The following is a 20,974-nucleotide window of genomic DNA, read 5'->3' on the forward strand; positions in this document are numbered from 1 at the left end:
TACTCATGATGATGAAAAGTGATATATATGATATGGTAAAACTATTGTATATAAGTATTTGTTTTTTTGAATTTGAAAATTCAAAATTAAAATTATTATTCAAGAATACAATAGTACCACATCCCACAGGGTGCTTATGTCAAGACTTTAAAGACCTCTTTATGTATATATTTATTTATTTTTTGATAATAAACTTACCTCTTATTCGTTACTTAGTAGGTTGGCATTATTTTGATAGTGTTAAGAACTTAAGATAAGGATGTGCAATCCATGTTTATTTTATTTTATTTTTTGGTTATGAAAGGAAATTAATAACAAAAGAAAAGCATAAAAATTGAGGGCGAATGCAAGTCCAAGTTTCTAGGGATGGGTATTGCTTTTGGGTTAGGCCAGCAAAGCTAACAATCCAAGAGATTCTATAAAATAACAACTTTTTATTCCTTTAGATAGGCATCCTCCTTCCCCCTCCACCATATGGTTGCAAAGGCATTTTCTCTGGTGCAATATTGTGAATGCTAATTGCATACACTTTTTAACTTGATTTATGGTGTTATTCATGGCATGGGGTATAAAAAAAATATATGCCTCCAACTATTCTCTACCTAGTTATGGTACAAAAGAATGAGGTGGCTGTTAGTGGCTAGTATCTAATTATGCATTTGTGAATATGTGTCACTAGAAATTTATCAGATTATATATTTCTTTCTCTTTCTAAAGCAGATTTGGAATTTTTTTTTTTCTTTCTGGGTTGACTGCCAACTTTAAAGAAAAGAGCTACATCAATTCTGCCATTTGGTGGTGGACATGTGGCAATGGGGCATAAAGTGTATAGGTGGCTATACTGGATGGTATAGAAATATGGGCTACGGCCCTGGTCTATATTTGGACTTATAGAATAGGCCCAAAATGGGCTTGAAGTATTGGATTTGGTAATGGAAAGACTCTTAAAAACATTTTTTGGAAAAGGCTAATAAGTAAGACAGACAAATATGCGAATGGCAGTTGTGAGTTTTTAGATTGTTTTCTATATTTTATTGATTTTGTTTTATTAAGATTACAGCATGTTCTAAATTAGAAAAAAAAAAAAATATATATATATATATATATATATTTTATCGTATTCAAAACTTGAAAATACATGCATAGCGATTTCACTACTGAATCAAGCCTACAAATAAGATATATTATTGTTAATTTTTTTATTCTACAATTTTCTTTATGGGATTCAAAGGTTTAATACTCCCAAATGTTTGATTAATGTTTTCATAATAGAGTATGAAACAGAACAACGAGATCCAATAATGCTTGTCTCTTCTTCGTTAGTAAAGCGGTGACGTTTTGTTCTGATTACCAACGATCCCCGCGCTTTCTTTAAGTAACGAGCGATTTACACGTGTGTTTAAATATGGCAATCCATGTTGGATAATGGATACGGTATTGACTTTAAAAAAAAAAAAAAAAATTATATGTTTTTTTTTTTTTTTTTTTTTTTTTTTTTGAAAAGCAAAATTTCTGAACATGAAGTTGCCATCACACTTGTGGTGTAGAGGACTCAAGGACTACAACCACCACATATTCCGATCAACCAAAGCAAGCAGCCAACTCCAATTTATTAAAAAAAAAAAAAAAAAAAAAAAAGATAAGTAGAAAAATCCATTTCAAAAAAGAAATGCACTCTCCTATATTCTTCTTCAGCCACCTACTCTTTTCTCTTCGTCTGCCTCACCAAATTCCATGGCCAAAAATCAACCAGAATAATTCCATTCATATTCTGCATCTTTCTTTTCTCTCTTTCTCTCTTCTTTTCTTCCTACCTAAAAAGCATGATTCCCTCTTATTGCTTCTCTTCAACTAGAAACACTACCTCCTCACTAGCTTTTCTTCTCCAAAATCATCACTTATTATTACCAAAATACCATTCTTCTTCCTTATCCCGTGAAACCCACCTTCTGAAAAAGGAAACCAGCTTTCTCAAGCCTCAAGCTCTCCCACCCAAGTTTTCTTTTCCGATCTTGAGGCCGAAAAACTCGAACTTTACACACCCTTTTGCTAGTATTTCCTCTTTTGCTGAAGCTGAAGGTGAGGAGAAACAGAATGAAGCTATCAAAGTTAACGATGAGAAAACAGAGGAGGGCCAAAACGACTACTTGCCTGGAATGGCTCAGTCTTTCCGCATATCATCGAGAACTGCCTCTGCCATTTCGATATTCATAGCATTTGCAGCTTTGAGTCTTCCTTTGTTCATGTCGTCTTTGGGGCAGGGCTTGCCTTTGAAGACCAAATTGTTGTCGTATGCGACTCTGCTATTTGGGTTTTACATGGCTTGGAATATTGGAGCGAACGACGTGGCAAACGCCATGGGAACTTCGGTTGGTTCTGGGGCATTGACTCTACGGCAGGCCGTGTTGACAGCTGCAGTGTTGGAATTCTCAGGGGCAATGTTGATGGGGACCCACGTGACCAGCACAATGCAAAAGGGTATTCTTGTTGCTAATGTGTTTCAGGGAAACAATAATCTGCTTTTCGCTGGTTTGCTTTCTTCACTAGCTGCTGCTGGCACTTGGCTCCAGGTACAAGATTGTTGTGGTTTTTCCTCTGTTTTTTAACAAGCTCAAATTTTTTCTTGTGGTCCATTTTATACGTTTGTTCTACTTTGTAGAGCTTCTCTGGGAATTTGATTGACCAAAACTTCGTTCATTGCGATTAGTGTTACTAACTTTTCTTGGGGTTGATGGGAAAGCAATTACAAATCAAATATAATAAGGCTAATTAATTGTTATTAGTTTGAATGCTCTCTTCATTTTCAAATGGTTTATTGCTTAATTTAGGTTTATTATTCACCTTATATACTGCAAAAGGATATCCAATGGCTGGAGAGAATATACAATAACTCTGCAGTGGAAAGTTTCATAGCTTAAAAAAGGAATAATCTGATCAGGCAGTATAGTTGTGTAATCCTAAAAGCTGTATTACGGTTTTGTATAGATATGTTTGTATCCTTAGCCAGGGTCATCTTGTTATGTGTAGTTATCTCTTATACATATACCAAGTTGTATATATACAGTTTTGGTTCAACAATACACTAGAGTTTTTCCTATATCTGCAAAACCCTTATATGGTATCAGAGCAAACCTTACTCCACCGAGTTTTTTTTTTTTTTTTCCACACTATGTCCAATCCAACAACACCAGTTTCTAAAGAATCCACTGTTGCTGAACCTTTAACCATTAGTAACGAACCAATGTTTACCGATCGCACACTTGTGGTTATCAATGTTGCTACCCAAGCCCCATTAAAACTTACTGGAACAACATATTTTCCTTTGAAGAAGCAGTTTGATGCTCTTCTAGTAGGTTAACTTATACGGCTTATTGATGGCACGCTTCCTTGTCCATCACCAACTCTCCCTGACAAGTCCTCCAATCCAGCATAACTTTTTTAGATTCATCAGCACTCCTTACATCTTGAGGCTCTTCTTGCTTCTTTATCACCAGAGGTTCATCGGTTTGTTTCAACAGCAGACACGTCAAAGGAGGCTTGGCCAAAAACTTGCATTAGATTTTTGCTAAACCTTCGCAGTCTCGAGTTCTTAGTTTGAGAGAGCGGCTTATCAAGTCTCAAGGCTCATGATGAGTTTTGGAATATTTAAATGATGTGAAGACTGTGGCTGATGAGCTTACTTTGATTGATTTACCCGTGACAGATGATGATATTAGGATGAGAAAGCTAGAAACTTTATTCTGTTTGACTATGCCGTTCTTGCATATTGCTAGGAAATCAAGGATGTTGCCCCTCAAAATCATCATATCAAAAGTTCCTTGAGATCTACATCCAAAGACTTTGGAAGAAAGTTACCACTCCCAGGAGCTTTGACTTGTTTATCTGTTTCCTTTTGGTTTAGCAGTTATGTGATTGAATAGTAAGTCCTAGGAAAATACGAACTTTCAAATAACTGGATATAAATGGCCGATAGTACTAGAGGTTTCTTTTCTTCTCCTATGTATGCTACAACCTGCCAGCCTGAAGAATTTTGGACCTCATTGCCTTGTCATTGCTGTTGTAGACAAGACTTTCTTCATTGAATGGAGGATTTCTTTGGTAAACGAACTGGAATATACTTTTGACTTTATGAATGTAGGAAAACAGTCTTGGAGATACAAGACAAGCAGTTAAATATCTGCAACGTTTTTTCCCCATTACTCATATCAAATCATGATTGGGGGGTGGTAATAATTTACTCTTACAACATAAACTTATTTTGACAGGAAACATGAAAAATGTTCAGTACAATTCTTTTAAATTGTATGCTTGAATTTTTTTATGTACTATATGATCAGTACATCCTAGTCTTTCTAATCGACTAAACATTCAATTGTTTTAATCAGGTTGCTTCATATTATGGATGGCCAGTCTCTACAACACACTGCATTGTAGGGTCAATGGTTGGATTTGGACTTGTCTATGGGGGACCAGGTGCTGTCTTCTGGAGTTCACTGGCTAGGGTGATTTCTTCATGGGTGATCTCACCATTAATGGGAGCAGCGGTGTCTTTTCTTGTATACAAATGTATCCGTAGAGTATGTTCTTTTTCTTTACAACCTTTTAACTGTCAAAAGACTGCCTATATCCTATTTAGGCAGTGTTGGCTTAAGGATAATCCATAAGATGGCATGTAAAATAACATTAAAGAATGTTGCATAAATCTTAAATTAATGTAAGAAGGGGAATGATGTAATCTTTGATTTCTTGGAAAAATCTTCAGCCCTGTGGAAAGTGGAGCATGACCAGAATTTAGTAATTCTACGAAACGTAGAGCAGAAAAACTGATACAAATCTTCTTCATAACCCTTTTATAATTGTTTTGTTTACAGTTTGTGTACAGTGCTCGAAATCCTGGACAAGCTGCAGCTGCAGCTGCACCAATCGCTGTATTTTTGGGTGTAACTGGAATCTCATTTGCTGCTTTTCCCCTTAGCAAGACCCTCCCTTTGTCACTACTCCAAGCTCTAGCCTGTGGAACTGCTGGTGCATTCCTTGTTGATAGAATTATCCGAAAACAGCTAGGCCATCTTCTTGACAAGTCTAAATCATCACAAGATGAGCCAAAAGATGACACCACCCTCCAAAACAAGTCGATTGGGTTTCTCTCTGACATAGCAGGTCCAAAAGGCACCCAATTGGAACTAGTCTATGGAGTCTTTGGATACATGCAAGTCCTCTCAGCCTGCTTTATGTCATTTGCTCACGGAGGAAACGATGTCTCCAATGCTATAGGCCCCTTGGCTGCTGCATTATCTATACTTCAAGGTGGTACGAGTGGAACTGAGATTGTCATTCCCGTTGATGTTCTAGCATGGGGAGGGTTCGGAATAGTTGCAGGGCTAATGATGTGGGGGTATAGAGTGATAGCAACCATCGGGAAGAAGATCACCGAGCTCACACCAACAAGAGGATTCGCAGCAGAGTTTGCTGCAGCCTCTGTGGTTCTATTTGCTTCGAAACTGGGACTACCTATCTCTGCAACACATACTCTAGTGGGTGCTGTCATGGGGGTGGGATTTGCAAGGGGGCTAAACAGTGTTAGAGCAGAAACTGTGAGAGAGATTGTTGTTTCTTGGGCAGTGACAATTCCAGTTGGTGCTTTCTTTTCTGTTCTCTACACATGGATCTTGACCAAGCTTTTGTCTAATGTTTTATGACTATAGATTCAAGCATTGAAGAGATAAACAGTTTATGTACCTTAGTGGTTGATTATGAATACCGCATTTTTTTCTGTCTTTTTTTTTTTTTTTTTTTTTTTTTTTTGGGGTTTTTTCACCACAAATTGATTTGTAGTATAACTGTGAGTTTTCCATGTTCATGCGATTTCCTGTAACTGGAAGTCACCATGTATTTGGTATCCAAGAAAATTAATCATGTTGTTTCTTTAAGAGCATCTCCAATGCTTCTCTTTTCATTTAAAAATCGTTTGCCACATCAGATAAATAAATAAGATTTTAATCCAATGGTTCTGTACATTAGTTCTATCAAGCAGATGTGGCAACAAAAGAAATAAAAACTGTGGAGGACACTGTCTATTTTTGGAAGTAGACATGCTGATTCAGTATTTTATTTATTTTTATTGATTTTTGTTAAAAGAAAAAAAACTCCTATGTAAGTTTTTTATTTTTTTAATTAGATATAATTTTAAAATAAAAAATTACATATTAGTATTTCAGAACATTCTAAACAGAATTCATCGGAGAAAAATTACCTAAAACATTATCTATCAAATAAAAAAAATATCATATAAATATGAATATTTTTCAAAATTAATACCATATAAATTCCAATAAAAAGAACGATTGGAAATGCTCTAAGGTAACCGTCATGGTTCCATCTACCTATAAAAAAAGTTGTTTTGCAAAAGCCACTACTTTCTTTGACAAAGGTTCTGAGTTGGAATCCGTCCATCCTCAATATAAAGATAATAAAAAAGACTAGCAAGACAATTTCAAAGATGAGACCATTGGCTAATTATGCACCCTAAGAAAATGTAGTTTCAGAGGACTCTAATGGAAAAATTTGCACAAAATTTCAGCAGGTACAGGAGAGTTCTAGAAATTATCAAGAACCTACACCATTTGGCGTAAAGTGGTCTTCCACAAGAAGTTTTTCCTTTTTATTTATTTATTTTTTATTATTATTTTTTTGGGCTTGTTTGTCCTCGTTAAGAATTAACGTGTGCATTTCCACTTTATGGTATGTGACTTGAAGTTATCCTGGAAATATAATTTTAAAAGTTTTTAACCTGGTGTGAATTTGTTCTTTAAAACATTCTTCTTTTGCGCGTTCTATTTAAAACGTATTTGGAAAAACGTAATAACTTTAAAATAAAGCGTTTACATATTTCTAAATCATATTCAAATTTAGATATGTCACAATATTGGTAAATCATATTTTTCTTTATGTACTTCTTTACACTTTATGTTTTTTAGAATTTTAACAAAATTTGGAAACAAAAAACTTAATTGCAAGGTATATATCAAAATTTAAGATTGATATTGTCAAACAAATAAAATACACAAGCAAAATTGACATTATTGATAACAATGCTCTGATCTGTATTCCTTGCTTTCTCTGATTATCGAAATGCAATGCAACAAATCTTGGAAGATAAGGTTGTTTCGGATGATAGAAAGACGGAGTTTCTGAGATTAAAATTTGCAGTTAAATATCACTTGGAAGAATCTGACAGTAAACAGTTACAAATATCTGTAATCACAAATTAGGGTCATGTAATAAAAGGAAACAAAAACCAAGCAGAACATAGACTAGAAAGACCGTAAACTATTTAACTTATTAGATTCTGAGTACATTCTACTGCATAAAAATGCATGTAAAAGCAGTTCAATCACACATACCATGCAGAACACCTTCATAGCAATCGGTGAAAGCCAAAAATTCATGGAGAAATCTCTTGTACAGAAGGCAGGCTAGGCTCCCACCCGAATCCTGGTCTACATGGTCTTGCTTTTGGTATTGGAGGCACAAAAGGCTTTCTTTCTCTCATTCCTTTCCTCAATATGGGTCTTGACCACCTTGCATTAGAAACCAAATATTCTTTTGCAGAAGAAGAAGGTTCAGGTTCCTTCCCATTTGCTTTACCTGAATCCATGATCTTCTTTTCATCTGGGATGTCCTCTTTGGATTCTTGGGGTTCCATAGGTGCTTTGATCTTCACCTTCTCCGGGTATTTACGCTTAAGTTTTTGTGCAGTAGTAGATGGGATCATGTAATATTTCTGACCAGGCAAGAGGTTCTCTTCTGGCCATAAAAAGGAACCATGGGGATTTTTGAAAACGTCTGGCCGGGCAATACACATGCCAGGATATTTTTTCATCAATTGAGATGCAGGGACTGCATTGTAATACAGCTCCTCTCGCCTTCCTGCATGAATAATCCTGACAGAAATACCCTTTGAATTTGAGCTCACATCTACTGATATGTGACTTTCTGTTGCATCTTTCTTTCTTCCACACTCTCTGTCAGTGGAAGGTTCTATGAATTCTTCCCTTTTGACAGTTCCTCTGCCAACCTGCCGGGGAAGCCCAAATAAGCGAACACACATGTTCGGGATACCAGGAAATCAAAAGTCTTCTGATCGAAATGTTTCATTCATGATAGGCCAATTGTGCTAAATTGTGGAGGAACTCTATTAGCTTTGAGGTATATTTCAATATTATAACACATTGAGCAAGGTGGTTACCTTCCTGTCTTGATGGCCGGCTTTCTATAATTTATTACTTTTTTAAGCCAAAGCAGTGAAGAAACCAATGCTTTTCATTGTCGGAAACAAGTAGGAATTTTCATTTCCTACTATTTGGAAGCACACTGATGGAAGATATGAAAGCACCAAACAAAAGAAAAATTGATTATATTATCCATTTGGATTAGTGCCAACTTTGCAGGCACATCCTTGTGCTAATATCATAATCCCATAGCCCTGATAGCACCTGGCGTTCTAACTTCTTCTGTCTTCCACTAATCCAATTGTTGTGGAGAATAAGACAGCCCTTCTTTTCACAGGCGGCTCTTACATTTTTTCTCTGCCAAAGGTCTAGATATGCACCATTCGGGAAAAGGTCTCTGTCCAAGAAATGGACGGTCAGATTTGTTTCAGGTTCTACACATGTGTTATCACCCACACGATTGGAGCCACCCTCTCCACATAGTGTGTCATAGAAACTTGGTTGCTCAGACATTCCAGAATTTGCTGCATGCTTCACCACCTTCTCCATAGCAGCAATTGTTGAATTATCAGAACGAGCAAAGTAAAATCCAGAGTTCAGGCGCCTAGGTAAGTTTATTGGCCCTGCATAAAGGAAATACCACACAAGATTTAATGCACAACATTATAAAATATTGATAATCATATTGATGTTGGACAAACTAAAAATGTTTTCAAATAATTTTCTACACATACAGTCTTCTCTTTTTGCTAATATGTCATGTTGTGTACCTAAAACGTGGCAGAAGTTAAAATGCATTACAAGTGGATAGCATTAGACTTAGATCTCATCTCTCACTCATTTTTTTTTTTTCTTTTTCTTTTTCCTCCTCCACTCTGTAATTTATTGTACCACCCAACTGGAAAAAGTGACCAACTATCAACATTTTAAAATGCTTTAATACGCACCTCTTTGGTTGTATTCGTCAGACTGCGCCATAAAAGAAGCAGGACCAAAAGAATAAAGAAATGGCAATGGATTTCCAAACCAATATATGTCAACATCGCTGAGAAGCACATTGTAGCCAAGCTTCAGTATTTTCAGAACCATTCTGGATTTCACTTTGGTCACCCTCTGAAAGCATTTTGTACCAAAGTGGCAATTGTTGAAGCTGACGTCACCAGGAGCAAACACATCCCTGAAAACTGGCAGGCCCTAACAGTAAAATGAAAATGTTAGAATTGGGATACTTACAGGCAAGTGAAATAACCACATGTGAAAGCCACAACGACCTCAATGCAAATTACCAGCAATGAAGATAAAAATAATGAATATTTACAAAACAAACAAAAATGAAGCGGTGATTACTTGTAAGACAGAGAACTGATAAATTTCCTCATCAAGAGCCGAAATTATAAAATTTGTGATCTGCAAATGACGTAATCTGCAAACCCAACTCATTAACATGTCCTTATAACTGTATCCAGCAACTGCGAGAATAACTGTCTTGTTCTTGTCTGCAATTAATGGAAGAAGTGTCTCTAAAGAGAATGGAAAGTCTATTGTTTCTTTTGAAACCGTCTGATCCATCAAAGAGCAATCTAACATTCTGTCCAGATAATTAACAGCATCAAAACAAGCACTAATTTTTTTTTCCCTCCAGGAGTGCGATGTCCTACCTTTCCACAAGCTTAGTGTGCTTCGGTATCCAAACGGACAAACAGTGTTTTCAGTAGTGTCAACAAAAATATATTGCCCTTCACATTTCAAGAGCTTAACCAGGTTAGAGTAATTAGCTTTATGATATAACCAGGATCCATATAACAACCCAAGATTAGAATTTCCAACATATTCCCAGTTTCTGTTTTCAAATGTAGAAGCACTGGAACCTTCAACTGCCTCCAAAGACTGATGCTCCTGATCATTCATATCAGAGCTTGAGATGGTCCAACTGGCATCAAACACAAACCTGAATTCAGATGACAAGGCCTCGTTAACAACCCAATTGTTGTGAACCCCCTTCCCATACAAGAAAGGAGGGAGGACTCCAGAGTATAAGGGCAGATCTCCAGTGTTCCATGCGATAAGTGTTTTGCCCTTGCAGAGATTCCACTGCAAATCCTTACCAAGTATCTCCTGCAACTTTTGGAAAAGAGTGAAATTTCAATGGTGTTTTTTCTTTGAATGGGGTATCAACTTTCAGTCTAGAATAGATTCTTTCATACCTCCTGAGTTCTCATCCATTTGCTATCCTCTCTTTGCCAATGCTTTCCAGCTTTATCCAAGTAGAATGAGAAGTGGGACATATTTCGCAAGAAAGCAACTAGCATCCAGTCATGGTCAAGTTCATAAGCAAAATTCAAAGTGGAAATGAAGTCAGGAAGAAGAACAACCTCAGGATGTACCATAACAGAAATTTGGGATTTGAATGAATTTGATCTTGCCATCATAGAATGAAAGAATGGGGTACCAAGGAACCTAGCAACAAAGGATATAATGATTATCCATGTAGAAGAGACAAGAACTAAATAACAACTTACAATATTTTCATGAACATGGATAAAACGAACAGCAATTCCATGGTCGCATTCTCTTTAATTTTCATGGAAACTTTGATTCAAAGAGAAACTCATTCAATGTTGTTATGTTCAGCATAATCCACCAAATTGAAGGTGAGCATCTGAAAAATCAATGATGTTCAAAACTAGAGGAAAAGAAGTCATTAATGATTGACTTACGTGAAATCAATGTTGGTTTCAACCAAAACCCGGGAACCAAAATCTCCTGCAAAAGTTAAAACTGAAGGGTCTTGACTGAAGAGAACAACAGTAACTTGGGGGCTCAAAGCAAGCCAAGAACGAACTGCCAGACTCTGTCTAGCCCCAGTAGAACCATTAAAAGCACTAGGAGCCGAGAATATGGTAATTTTTGGATTGACCAAATAATGCAGACCTTTTTTACTATGTGCTGGTTTCATGATCCGTCCCCTGAGAGGAGGTAACCTCTGAGTGGCATAGAGGGAGAGAAGAATCAACAGAAACCCAGATAACCAAATCGACCAAAGTCCCATTTGAAAGACCTGCAAAGGGAAACAAACTTGTTAAGCAGCAATGCGTTGCAAAAACAGAAGAAAAGAAATTGTCCATGATGGGGTGCCATGAGGAGAAACCTTCATTGACAAGTGGCTGAGAAGAAGAAGAAGAAGAAGAAGAAGAAGAAGAAGAAGAAGAATATAATGGTGTTAGATGGGTGGTATGAATAGCCAGTTGGGTTGGTTTTTGTCAGGCAAGAAGAAGAAAAGTACGAAACGTTAACTGAAAGAAAGAAACAATAGAAAAAGGAAGAAAATGCACAAGTAACGAACGCACCAGTAGGTACAATGAGCACTACCAAGGCGACTAAGACGGGCAAGGCCGTGAGGGATCCATGTGAGACTTGTCGTCATGCACACCTCAACTTGTTTCTCAATCAGTTTCCACTTTTCACGATTCGTTTTTAATATTTTTCACTTTTTGTTTTGAACATTTTATTACATATTGCCCATTACTTCTTTTCGTTGACTTCTACATTAGATGGAGGCAGGAACACAGAATTTGAGGAAGGAATTCTACGCCTAAAGCGTGCGGCATTTCGAAATACCAATTGAGTATTTGCGATTGCCCTGCTTTATCATTACTTTTTCTTTCCGTCCTAAAATCCTTATGTGCTAAATGCTACTGCTGATTTAAATAGTAAATATACGAAAATGAGCTACCAAATAGACCATCATCTTCTGCGGCATATTTATTTTTACGAAAATAAACTAAAAAATGTACGAATCATCCTTAAAAGATTCGTTCATGACCATGAAAAAAAGAATGATACATTGATCAAGGACTTCATCTTGTTGTGTCATATAACCATTCAACCCACATTGAAGCATTTAATTTTTTTTAAAGTTTTAAGAGATGCATTCCAAATTTGTTTGTGCTAGTTAGAGAATGATTTAACTTAATTATACTTCCGTCAAACGTAATTATAGAATAAAGCCGGAATAGATAAAGAAATAATCATGATCATAGTCAATGAAAGATGAAAAACACTAAGTAATTGGAATTTATCCACTAGTAAAAAGTAAAAATGGTTTGCAGGATTTATCGTACTAATAAGAGATACAAGATTCAAGCTACTGTCTCTTTGGCTAAAAATTTCCCTTCTCGGAGCTTGTCCTTCAACACCCTATTTCAACCCCCGCAAGAGAGAGAGAGAGAGAGAGAGAGAGAGAGCAAAAAGAAAACCACCAACAGCCCCACTTACGCTCTTTGAAAAACTAATACTATTTGCAACTATTTGCAACTACAAACATGAAGCCTCATGCCACACAAAAATTGTAACTAGAATTTCTTCATAACTTGGAATGCTAGTGTATCAAGACAAGCATCGCCAACTCACCATGCATGCATGCATAATGAGGTTCAGCTCAATATCATCTTCGATTGACCTAGCAACTAAAGAGTACAGGAGATTTTTAACCCATAAAATCCGCTTCACAGATTGAGTAACTAAAGCACATTCTCCAAAGCCACAGCCACTGCCATTGCCACTGCCACAGCTAGCTCTGAGTGGTCCAGTTCACGTTCTCATGCTTCAAACCCATATCACCTTAAGGGATCTTTTCTCCAATCATCTATGCCTCCGCACGGGTGTTCTTGACCTTGACCTCCTCCTGCATTTAATTTATTATAGTTAATAGGCCAGTCAACAAGTACAACTGAAGAACACAGAAGCTCTGCACTTTCACCTGAGTTGGGTATGTCTCAAAAATATAAGACAATCTTAAAGATTTCAGAGCAACATACCTGTTGGTATCAAGAGAAGAGTAGGGAGAATGCCTGCGCTGAGAATGCTTGCTATGTGGAGACCGCGAAACTTGTCTAGAAATAAAAACACCCATCATACTGAGATGGTGAGTCAAACATACATAGTTCAAAAGAGAAATGCTCAGCCCTGTTCAAACTCATACTGCATACGAAGTGGCCTCTTAGCTTAAGCTAATTCTGCTCCTAATGACAGCAATTAGATTCTATACAATCACACCACTAAGTATCAAACTGAAAGCAGGTACAAAACACCAATTGTTCACTAAATTATGTTCATCAATTCACCCCATTTAATTTTTCTATCCCAACCATAACTAAAAATCTCATATGAAAAAAATATAACTTGTTTCACATATTTAGTCAATATCATATCCACAGTGGGTTAATGCAGTATCCAGAATATTTAAGGAAGCTCATCAAACATAAAGCTAAAAATAGATCAATTGCAGCTAACGCCCTGCTACAAAAAGTGTAATATACTATGAAGTGGGAGAAAGCAGGGTAGGAGAGCACATGAAAAAGCAAATAAAAAAATAAAGAGTTAAGAAAATATTTCTCTTTTCTATTCATGAGGCAAGTACCTTAATTAATTTAATAGTCAAACTTATAGGATTAATGTGGTTGTTTGCTATGGAACTGTATGGCAGAAACACTACATAGAAATACAAAACTAAACGCAATAATAGCAATACTAGTTAATCAAATTAGTCAATTAACATAATGTGCATTGTCCTTTCAGATTAATTTCACATTGGGAATTTAGAAGCAAGAGATCCAAGCTCTAACTAATACTGCATTGCAACTCTCTAACTGCAAATCTGATAAATTTCATGAACAAAGCACAGTAAAAACTAAAAACTCAAATAGCATTCATTTGAATTGAATCTGTCGCTTCGAAGCATTGCACTCTATTCATAATTTGATAACCAAATGTGCACGATACCACAATATGGACAGTAACTATTTGGATGAAAGTGCTTTAAAGCCTATCCAATTAGCTATAGAGCGTGGTAAGGTTTCTCATCTCTAATTCCTAGTTACACTGTCAATTTCTAGCATATGCAAAATAAATCAGAGGTATTAAACGAAAGGACAAAATTACTCCCAACCTCTGTATAAACATATAGAGAATATAAATTATTTATGCCAAAAGAAATCTGGCACAAATTTTCAACCAGAAAGGAACATAAACATACAGAGTTTTAAATAAAAATAAGAAAAGCAATAAACAGAATCTAATTGACAATGCCATATCCATTTACACTGCATTGTAAAGAACTAAAATACAACTAGTAATAAAAATAGAATAAAATAAAACACATTATGTTTGTTACAGCTATCATCCTGCAACAAAAGAATTCAGATAATCAAAGTTATTGGATGAATGTACCATGTAGCATTTACCATATTGCATACATTATTACATTAACCTATAATCTATTAAACATCGTCTAAAAAATTTATTTAGGTGAAGTTGTCATTGGCCTTTTCCTAGAAAGATGTGGTTATTTGCAAAATATCTGCATATGTATAATCATGACCTCTTGGAAAAAGAAATAAGAAAAAGAATTCTCCAAATAGGTACCTTCTCCTAGACTTGACAGGCGATGGTGATGAGTTATGTTTCCTTGAATGCAATTTCCTGCAACACATAGGAAGACATTTTTAGTGTCTAGGATCAAAAAATAAGCAATGATTGGGGGAGGTTTAATGGAAATTGATCATTGAGGGCTAGGCCCTGTTCTGTACCACAACCATTAGAAAATATGAAGGGAAAAAAAAAAGAAAAAGAAAAAAAAGCACATGCAACAGCATAAGATGCAAGAATAAAGATTAATAGTCAGGAATTCAATGGCACACCTCTTAGAATCATCAGAAGCTTCACTACTTGAAGTAGAGCGTCTTCTCTTGTGCCTGCTTGCATCACTTCCAAGTTTATGTCTTGATCTGTCTTCCTCCTTATCCTTTGCATGTTCTCTTTTTCTATTAACTTCATCTTTGGCACTAGCTTTATGCTGTCTCTCTGGTTCTTTTCTATCCTCCTTGACATCAAGATAGGAGGACCTTCTCTTCGACTCAGATTCCTTTACCTTTTCCCCATGTTTAGCACTAAGCTCTTTATTTCTATCTTTAGAGCCATTCCGTTCATCTGTCTTTTCCTTTCTCGCATGCCTTTCATCCTGCCTCCTATGAATATCATCACCCTTCTCATCTTTCCTCATTTTACCACTCTCTCCCTCCTTATGAGATTTTTTCCCCATAGAGCTATTTTTACCTTCATGATCATTCTTCTCGGGTTTCTTCCTAGTCTCCTTACCTTGATTATCATCTTTTGATATTTTTTTAAAGTTGACATTATTTTCAGGCTGTTCAGATTTAACTATGCCTATGGTATCCTTAGACTTAGACGTTCCATCTAGTGTATTTTCATCACCATTAGTTTCTATTTTTCGATTTTTACTGTAACTAAAATCATCAATGGCATAACTGTCACCATAGTTGGACTCAATTGAACTGGTTTTGATTGGATCATTCTCCACCTTTGTTGGACTGCTACTCTGCTTCTCAGGTTGTTCAAAAGAACTGTTGTCATTTGCAGCAACATCACGCCCATCTTCTGAAGTCTTTACATCATTTATATGCTGAAGAGTAACCTTTTTCTTGGAATTTGGCACCTTGGAACCCTGAATTTCATCGTCGTCGTCGTCGTCATCATCATCATCAGTAGCATAATTTGCAAGACCCAACACATCTCCAGGTGAACTAGAACTGGATTTTACACCAATGTCTTCATTTTCAGATTCCTTGGCTTTGGCTGGAATTATAACTTTTGCAGTTGCCTTTGTAAGTGGCATTGCAGGAGGGGATGGCGATACCTTATGGTTCAAAGTGACTGTGCTTTGATCAACTGCAATGAGTGAAAAATTACATCATTCAAGCAGCATAAATGTTATATTTAATAGTTATGCTCCAATTACCTTCAACTGTTGGATCATCTTCATCTAGAACCTTTGTTGCAATTTCATCAAATAGCTCATCTGTCACCTATAGAAAGAAAAATAATTATAATTATAATAGATAGAAGTTGTTTAAGAAAATAATTGCTTTCAAAGCGGTGAAACCTTCAAAAGAACTTCAGTCAAGACACGCTTTATTTCCTGGTTAATTGCTGCAGTTCTAGCAGCTTCCACATCATCCTACAAAGATAACAATATGGAAGGTCAATTTTACAATGAATTGCACACAAGTGATAATATTATGAGGTTAAATTGCTAACCAAAGAATAAAAAAAGCCTCTAATCTCCATTATAAGAGGGGGGGGGGGGGGGGGGGGGGGGGTGGGGGGAAGCATTTCAACCCCAAAAATAAATAAGCAAATAAGGTAATAAATGCATTCAGCCAAAAGATTGAAACCTCATCATCTTCTTCTTCTTCAGTAGATCTAGAAGAATCAATGCTTTTGCTATCTGCTTGATCACCCTTCCCAAGATATTTATCATCAGCATGCTCAATAGATTGTGCCTCCTTAGGGTGGTCTAATGATGAATTTGTGATGGCTGCTTTCTTTATTTCTTCTCTGAGCCAATTAGGCACTGAAGCCTGGAAAACTTCAGCTGTTATGATTGAACAACAATTATTAATCTGTCACTAGCCAAGATTGACATTGACAAAGCTTACCTTTTTAGGCCGTTCTGAAACACTAGAAATTCCATATGTATCACCAGAGAAAGCTGTAGAAGGGTGAAGAGCAGCTCCTGCACCGAGGGAAAAGGGTGCAGCAGCAGATGGAATAGTTGGTGGAAGACCTGATCCAGGAAAACTGCTAAATGGAGGTGCAGCATGGCCTGGAGCAGAAGTAGGCATGGCTAGTGAAGAATCATGCTGTTGGATGAAACAAATGTCACAAATTCATACTAAGGAGTTAGATTGGAAGGACTAACTAAAACTAGAGTTCATACCTGTGGCCCCGATGGCATAACCGGAGGCATAGGAGGATAAGCTACACCAGGTGCGACAGGAGCAGTCCAACTGTTCATAGACGGCGCAATGGCACCAGGGTCCATGCCTCTAATTGGTGCAACAGAATCATGGTAACCATAGCTTGATTGCATATGCGGGTCATGATCATGATTATACCTAGGTGCAAAATCTAAAGGCTGGTCTGCAAGAGGCATATGTTGCAATCCTTGTAAGTGGGCGTGTGCTTCCTGAGATGAGGAATTTGGCAAAGGCAACAATTTGTGCAACTGCTCACTCTGCTCTAAAGTCCCTTCATTTCCTACCAAAAAGTAATAGTCAAATGGGGCATATAAATGAGGAAAAGAAAACCCTTGGGATAAATAGCAGTTCAAATTGGCCACTAAATATTGCATTCCTAAAATATTACACAACAATTTTTATAACAAAATATAACAATAACGAAGATTTTTTAGATGACTGGGGATCTAATGTCATAAAGATCATAAATAATATTCTTGATATGGACTACTACCTTTAAATCACAACAGAATGTGATTAAGATGGGTAACAATATTTTAACGAAGAATAATAAACAAAAGGAACAACTTGCACTCATTATTTTTTTCCCATATTCTTTTAATCTTTCACCAGGAAATAAAGGTATAATGTTTAACTAAAATACACTAAAGAACTACATCAATATGTTCTATTCGTTGACACAATAATTTTTCATATTTGTTCACATAATAATTTCCGTTCATTCTTTAAAGATACTGGGGAAATTCATATGTTAATGTCATATTATCTTAGTAACAGTATATGCACAACAGGAGTAAGACTCTTGGGATTATACAGATACAATTTATCTGAAGTTGAAAACAGCCAAGGTACTAGATTAGGTGAATTTGTATTGATTTAGCTTCACAAAATGATCTTGTCATATAAAACTATCTTCACGTTACTGAATAGTCATGAAAATGAATGAAGATGTCGATCCTAGACCTGCATATGAGCATGTCAAGCCAGTACATTACAGTGCACCAAATGTAAATAAATAAATAAATAAATAATAAAAAATAACTATCATACAAATTATTTTAAAGAGCTCCAAATGAATCAACTGCAAAAATTAATATTAATATTGAGATAATACAACCCCGTACAGAAGATATGAAAATAAGAATAATAATAATAAATGAATTGGAAAGACAGTATCTATGTTTAGAACTCTGAAAGCAAGTAGTGTCAATATTTGAAATTCATAACAAATAAAATGAAAAAGTATTTATTTCACAAAAACTTTGGCAGAGACAACATATCAATACCGAGGATAATTACAAATCAGCTTAGGAAACACTTAATTGCCCATAGTAACCCCATTAGCGAAAGAAATAAGGGTCCCAATCCCAATTATGAATTACTATAACTAATTAGCTAGTTCCATAAGAGAAGTTCTGGTGCAAGCTTCACACACAAATTCAATACACTATTAGAATTATTACCTGTAATAGAAGAATAACTAGAAGGTACCTCCTGCTGATGAACAGATGAACTTGTAGGCAGATTTTCTCCATGATGAAACATAACATTTGGATCTGCAGACGAAGTTTCATCTCTAACAGTGTGATGCAGATATCCCTCCGGAGCATAAGAAGATGGTTCAGAGCTGCCAGATGTAGTCTCAAGGGGATGAACCACTGGTGGCTGGTGCGGAGGTACAGCTGAAACTGGAGCATGTTGGTAACATGAAGCAGTGTGAGACTGATGCTGAATTTCAGGACGATGAGAATCAACAGACTGGGGATATTGTTCATGATAATGACTTTGCTCTTCCAGTCTGCCAACAGGAGTAAACTGCGACTGTGGATTCTGATTCTCCATAGCTGCTTTAGCATCTGCCCATGCTCTAGCCTTGGCAGCCCAATCTTCTTCATTGCTACGAGCTACCATTATGCAAATAATGAAAGTTAAAAGATGTTCCTATCTAATGGAACGTTGTTGGGTCAAATGACAAAGAAAATGTTGAGAAAAAGATGGGACCAAATGCTACAAGCATTCAAAACATTGAATGTAAGGCCCATCCAGTGCAAACTCGTGACTTCAACAAGAGGAAAATACATATACCATGATAGTAACTCACATACTGCATTCTAGCTCCAGATGGCGAGGATTAAAAATAAGCAAAATGAGATAATTACATAGTATTAGAAAGTAGTTTTCTTATGGGACTATTTCTAAGAAATTATGAAAAAGGTCCATGCAAACTTCAATAAATAAAAAATGAAATGCTTTTTTTTTTTTTTTCTTTCTTCTCTATTCTTTTTTCCCATATGGCAATCAGATTTCTTGCAAGTAAATGAAAAATAGGATTAAAGCATGTAAGAAACAAATGGGAAAAAGAAAAAATCATTGCATATCAACTTATAAAAGGTAAACTATACATAGAAAGTAAAAACTGACCTGAGTAATCCCAAACTTGGTGATGCTGATGCCCCCAATTTGAAGTTCCCCACTCCTAAAAGAAATTTATACAATATAATATCACTGAGTTAAGATATTTATACAATTTATACAGTGTGCATTCTGAATCTCATCATTTCGTTGACCACAATTCCCATATACAATGATGTCCATAAACCAAAAAGAACACTCTCTCAGGGAAATACAAAAACAAAAACAAAAAAAAAAAAAAAATTAATCATAAAGCAATCTACTCATCAGCATTATAGCTCATATTGTGCTTAAGTAAAAGTTACTTAACATGAATTTTTAGGTTCAAAATCAATCTCTTAAAGAAGGCAACGAAACCCCAGAAAATTCAACCAAGACGCAATGACAAACACACAGATAAAACAAGAAAGAGAGTGAGAACTAAGGTTTTACCTGATTGAGCTGAGGATAAGACTGAGGAATCTGAGAATGAGGAGGAGGAAGAGGAGGAGGAGGAGGAGGAGGAAAGTGTGGAGGCACATGAGGCCGAGGAGGAGGGGGAGGTGGTGGAGCGAACTGGCTGTGGTGAACAGGGTGCGCAGGATAAGGAAGTTGCGAAGGAGGAGGAGGAGGAGGATGATAAGAAGAACCAGGGGGAGCAAGATGTTCGGAGTGAGGATGAGGCTGTGGAGGTGGTGATGGAGCCCACTGCGGCGGAGGCGGAGGCGAAGGGGACTGTGAAGAGTGATACTGGAACTGGTTCGAATACCACGAACCCTGCGGAGGCACCGGCGGTCTTGGCGGAAGCTGTTGCTGATGGTGTTGGTGGTGGTAGGGATCCACCGTCGCCGGCGGTGGAGGTGGCGGTGGCCTCATGTAGCGGTTGTGCTGTTGGAACGCATCCATGCCGGTTCTATTTTTTTCTCTTTTTTTTTTCCCCCTTTTTCTTGCTTTCAAGAATTACAGTTATTATTAATTAATAATAATATTGAGAAATATAATTATTATGGTTATGGATTTATAGGGTGCTTACTGTTAAGCTCTATTGGGTTCCTGTGGGTTTTGTTTGGCGAGAAGCGAAGGGTTTGCAGAGAAATGGAGTTAGAGAGGAGGAAGAAGAAAAGGCAATTTTAGGAGGGCGAGGGAACACGGAATTTTCCCTGAGCCTTGGCTTGGGATTAACTCCCCAGAGTTCACAAGTCGCAACAATTCTACATTTGCTAAAAATTAGAAAATTTTATTTCTTAATCCAATTATTAATTAGTATATATTATTTTTTCTTAAAGAACTAATGCAGCATATTAACACATTTTTTTTGAGCTGGGCCTGTTTCGGCAATTTGAAAGCCCATACATATGTCTAAAATAACTGGGCTGGAGTTTTTTCTTTTTTTTTGCTGGGCTGAATTTGGAATACTTTCTTTTTTGTTTTTTTTTTTTTTGTTGAGGGAAATAAATTTTTTTATTATTTAAATATAGAGAGGGGAAAATTTCTTCCCGTCAAAGGTTTAAATTT

At 36.5% G+C, this 20,974-nt stretch overlaps 3 protein-coding genes across 3 annotated transcripts; 1 reads left to right on the top strand and 2 right to left on the bottom strand.

Moving 5' to 3' along the window:
- Positions 1 to 1,613: 1,613 nt before the first annotated feature.
- Positions 1,614 to 5,930, top strand: LOC107428613 (inorganic phosphate transporter 2-1, chloroplastic). The gene is made up of 3 exons (XM_016039180.4): positions 1,614 to 2,570; positions 4,386 to 4,577; positions 4,872 to 5,930. The coding sequence occupies exons 1-3, from the start codon at positions 1,824 to 1,826 to the stop codon at positions 5,697 to 5,699; spliced, it is 1,767 nt and encodes a 588-aa protein (XP_015894666.3). The 5' UTR covers positions 1,614 to 1,823; the 3' UTR covers positions 5,700 to 5,930.
- A 1,149-nt stretch (positions 5,931 to 7,079) lies between these two features.
- Positions 7,080 to 8,110, bottom strand: LOC107428605 (uncharacterized). The gene is made up of 2 exons (XM_016039171.4): positions 7,404 to 8,110; positions 7,080 to 7,190 (listed from the first exon to the last, which is right to left on the bottom strand). Exon 1 carries the CDS (start codon positions 8,108 to 8,110, stop codon positions 7,445 to 7,447), a length of 666 nt encoding a protein of 221 aa, XP_015894657.2. The 3' UTR covers positions 7,080 to 7,190; positions 7,404 to 7,444.
- A 238-nt stretch (positions 8,111 to 8,348) lies between these two features.
- LOC107428602 (uncharacterized) lies at positions 8,349 to 20,687 on the bottom strand. The gene is given in 16 exon segments (XM_060813124.1): positions 8,349 to 8,854; positions 9,179 to 9,425; positions 9,579 to 10,352; positions 10,436 to 10,688; positions 10,949 to 11,289; positions 12,925 to 13,123; positions 14,655 to 14,711; positions 14,930 to 15,977; positions 16,048 to 16,114; positions 16,192 to 16,266; positions 16,484 to 16,669; positions 16,748 to 16,951; positions 17,029 to 17,348; positions 18,532 to 18,972; positions 19,490 to 19,544; positions 19,913 to 20,687. Coding segments are annotated over 16 exon segments (5,226 nt in total). The 5' UTR covers positions 20,366 to 20,687.
- Positions 20,688 to 20,974: the final 287 nt, after the last annotated feature.

This window comes from Ziziphus jujuba, chromosome 12 (assembly GCF_031755915.1).
Source record: "Ziziphus jujuba cultivar Dongzao chromosome 12, ASM3175591v1".
In the NCBI taxonomy this organism is placed as follows: Eukaryota; Viridiplantae; Streptophyta; class Magnoliopsida; order Rosales; family Rhamnaceae; genus Ziziphus; species Ziziphus jujuba.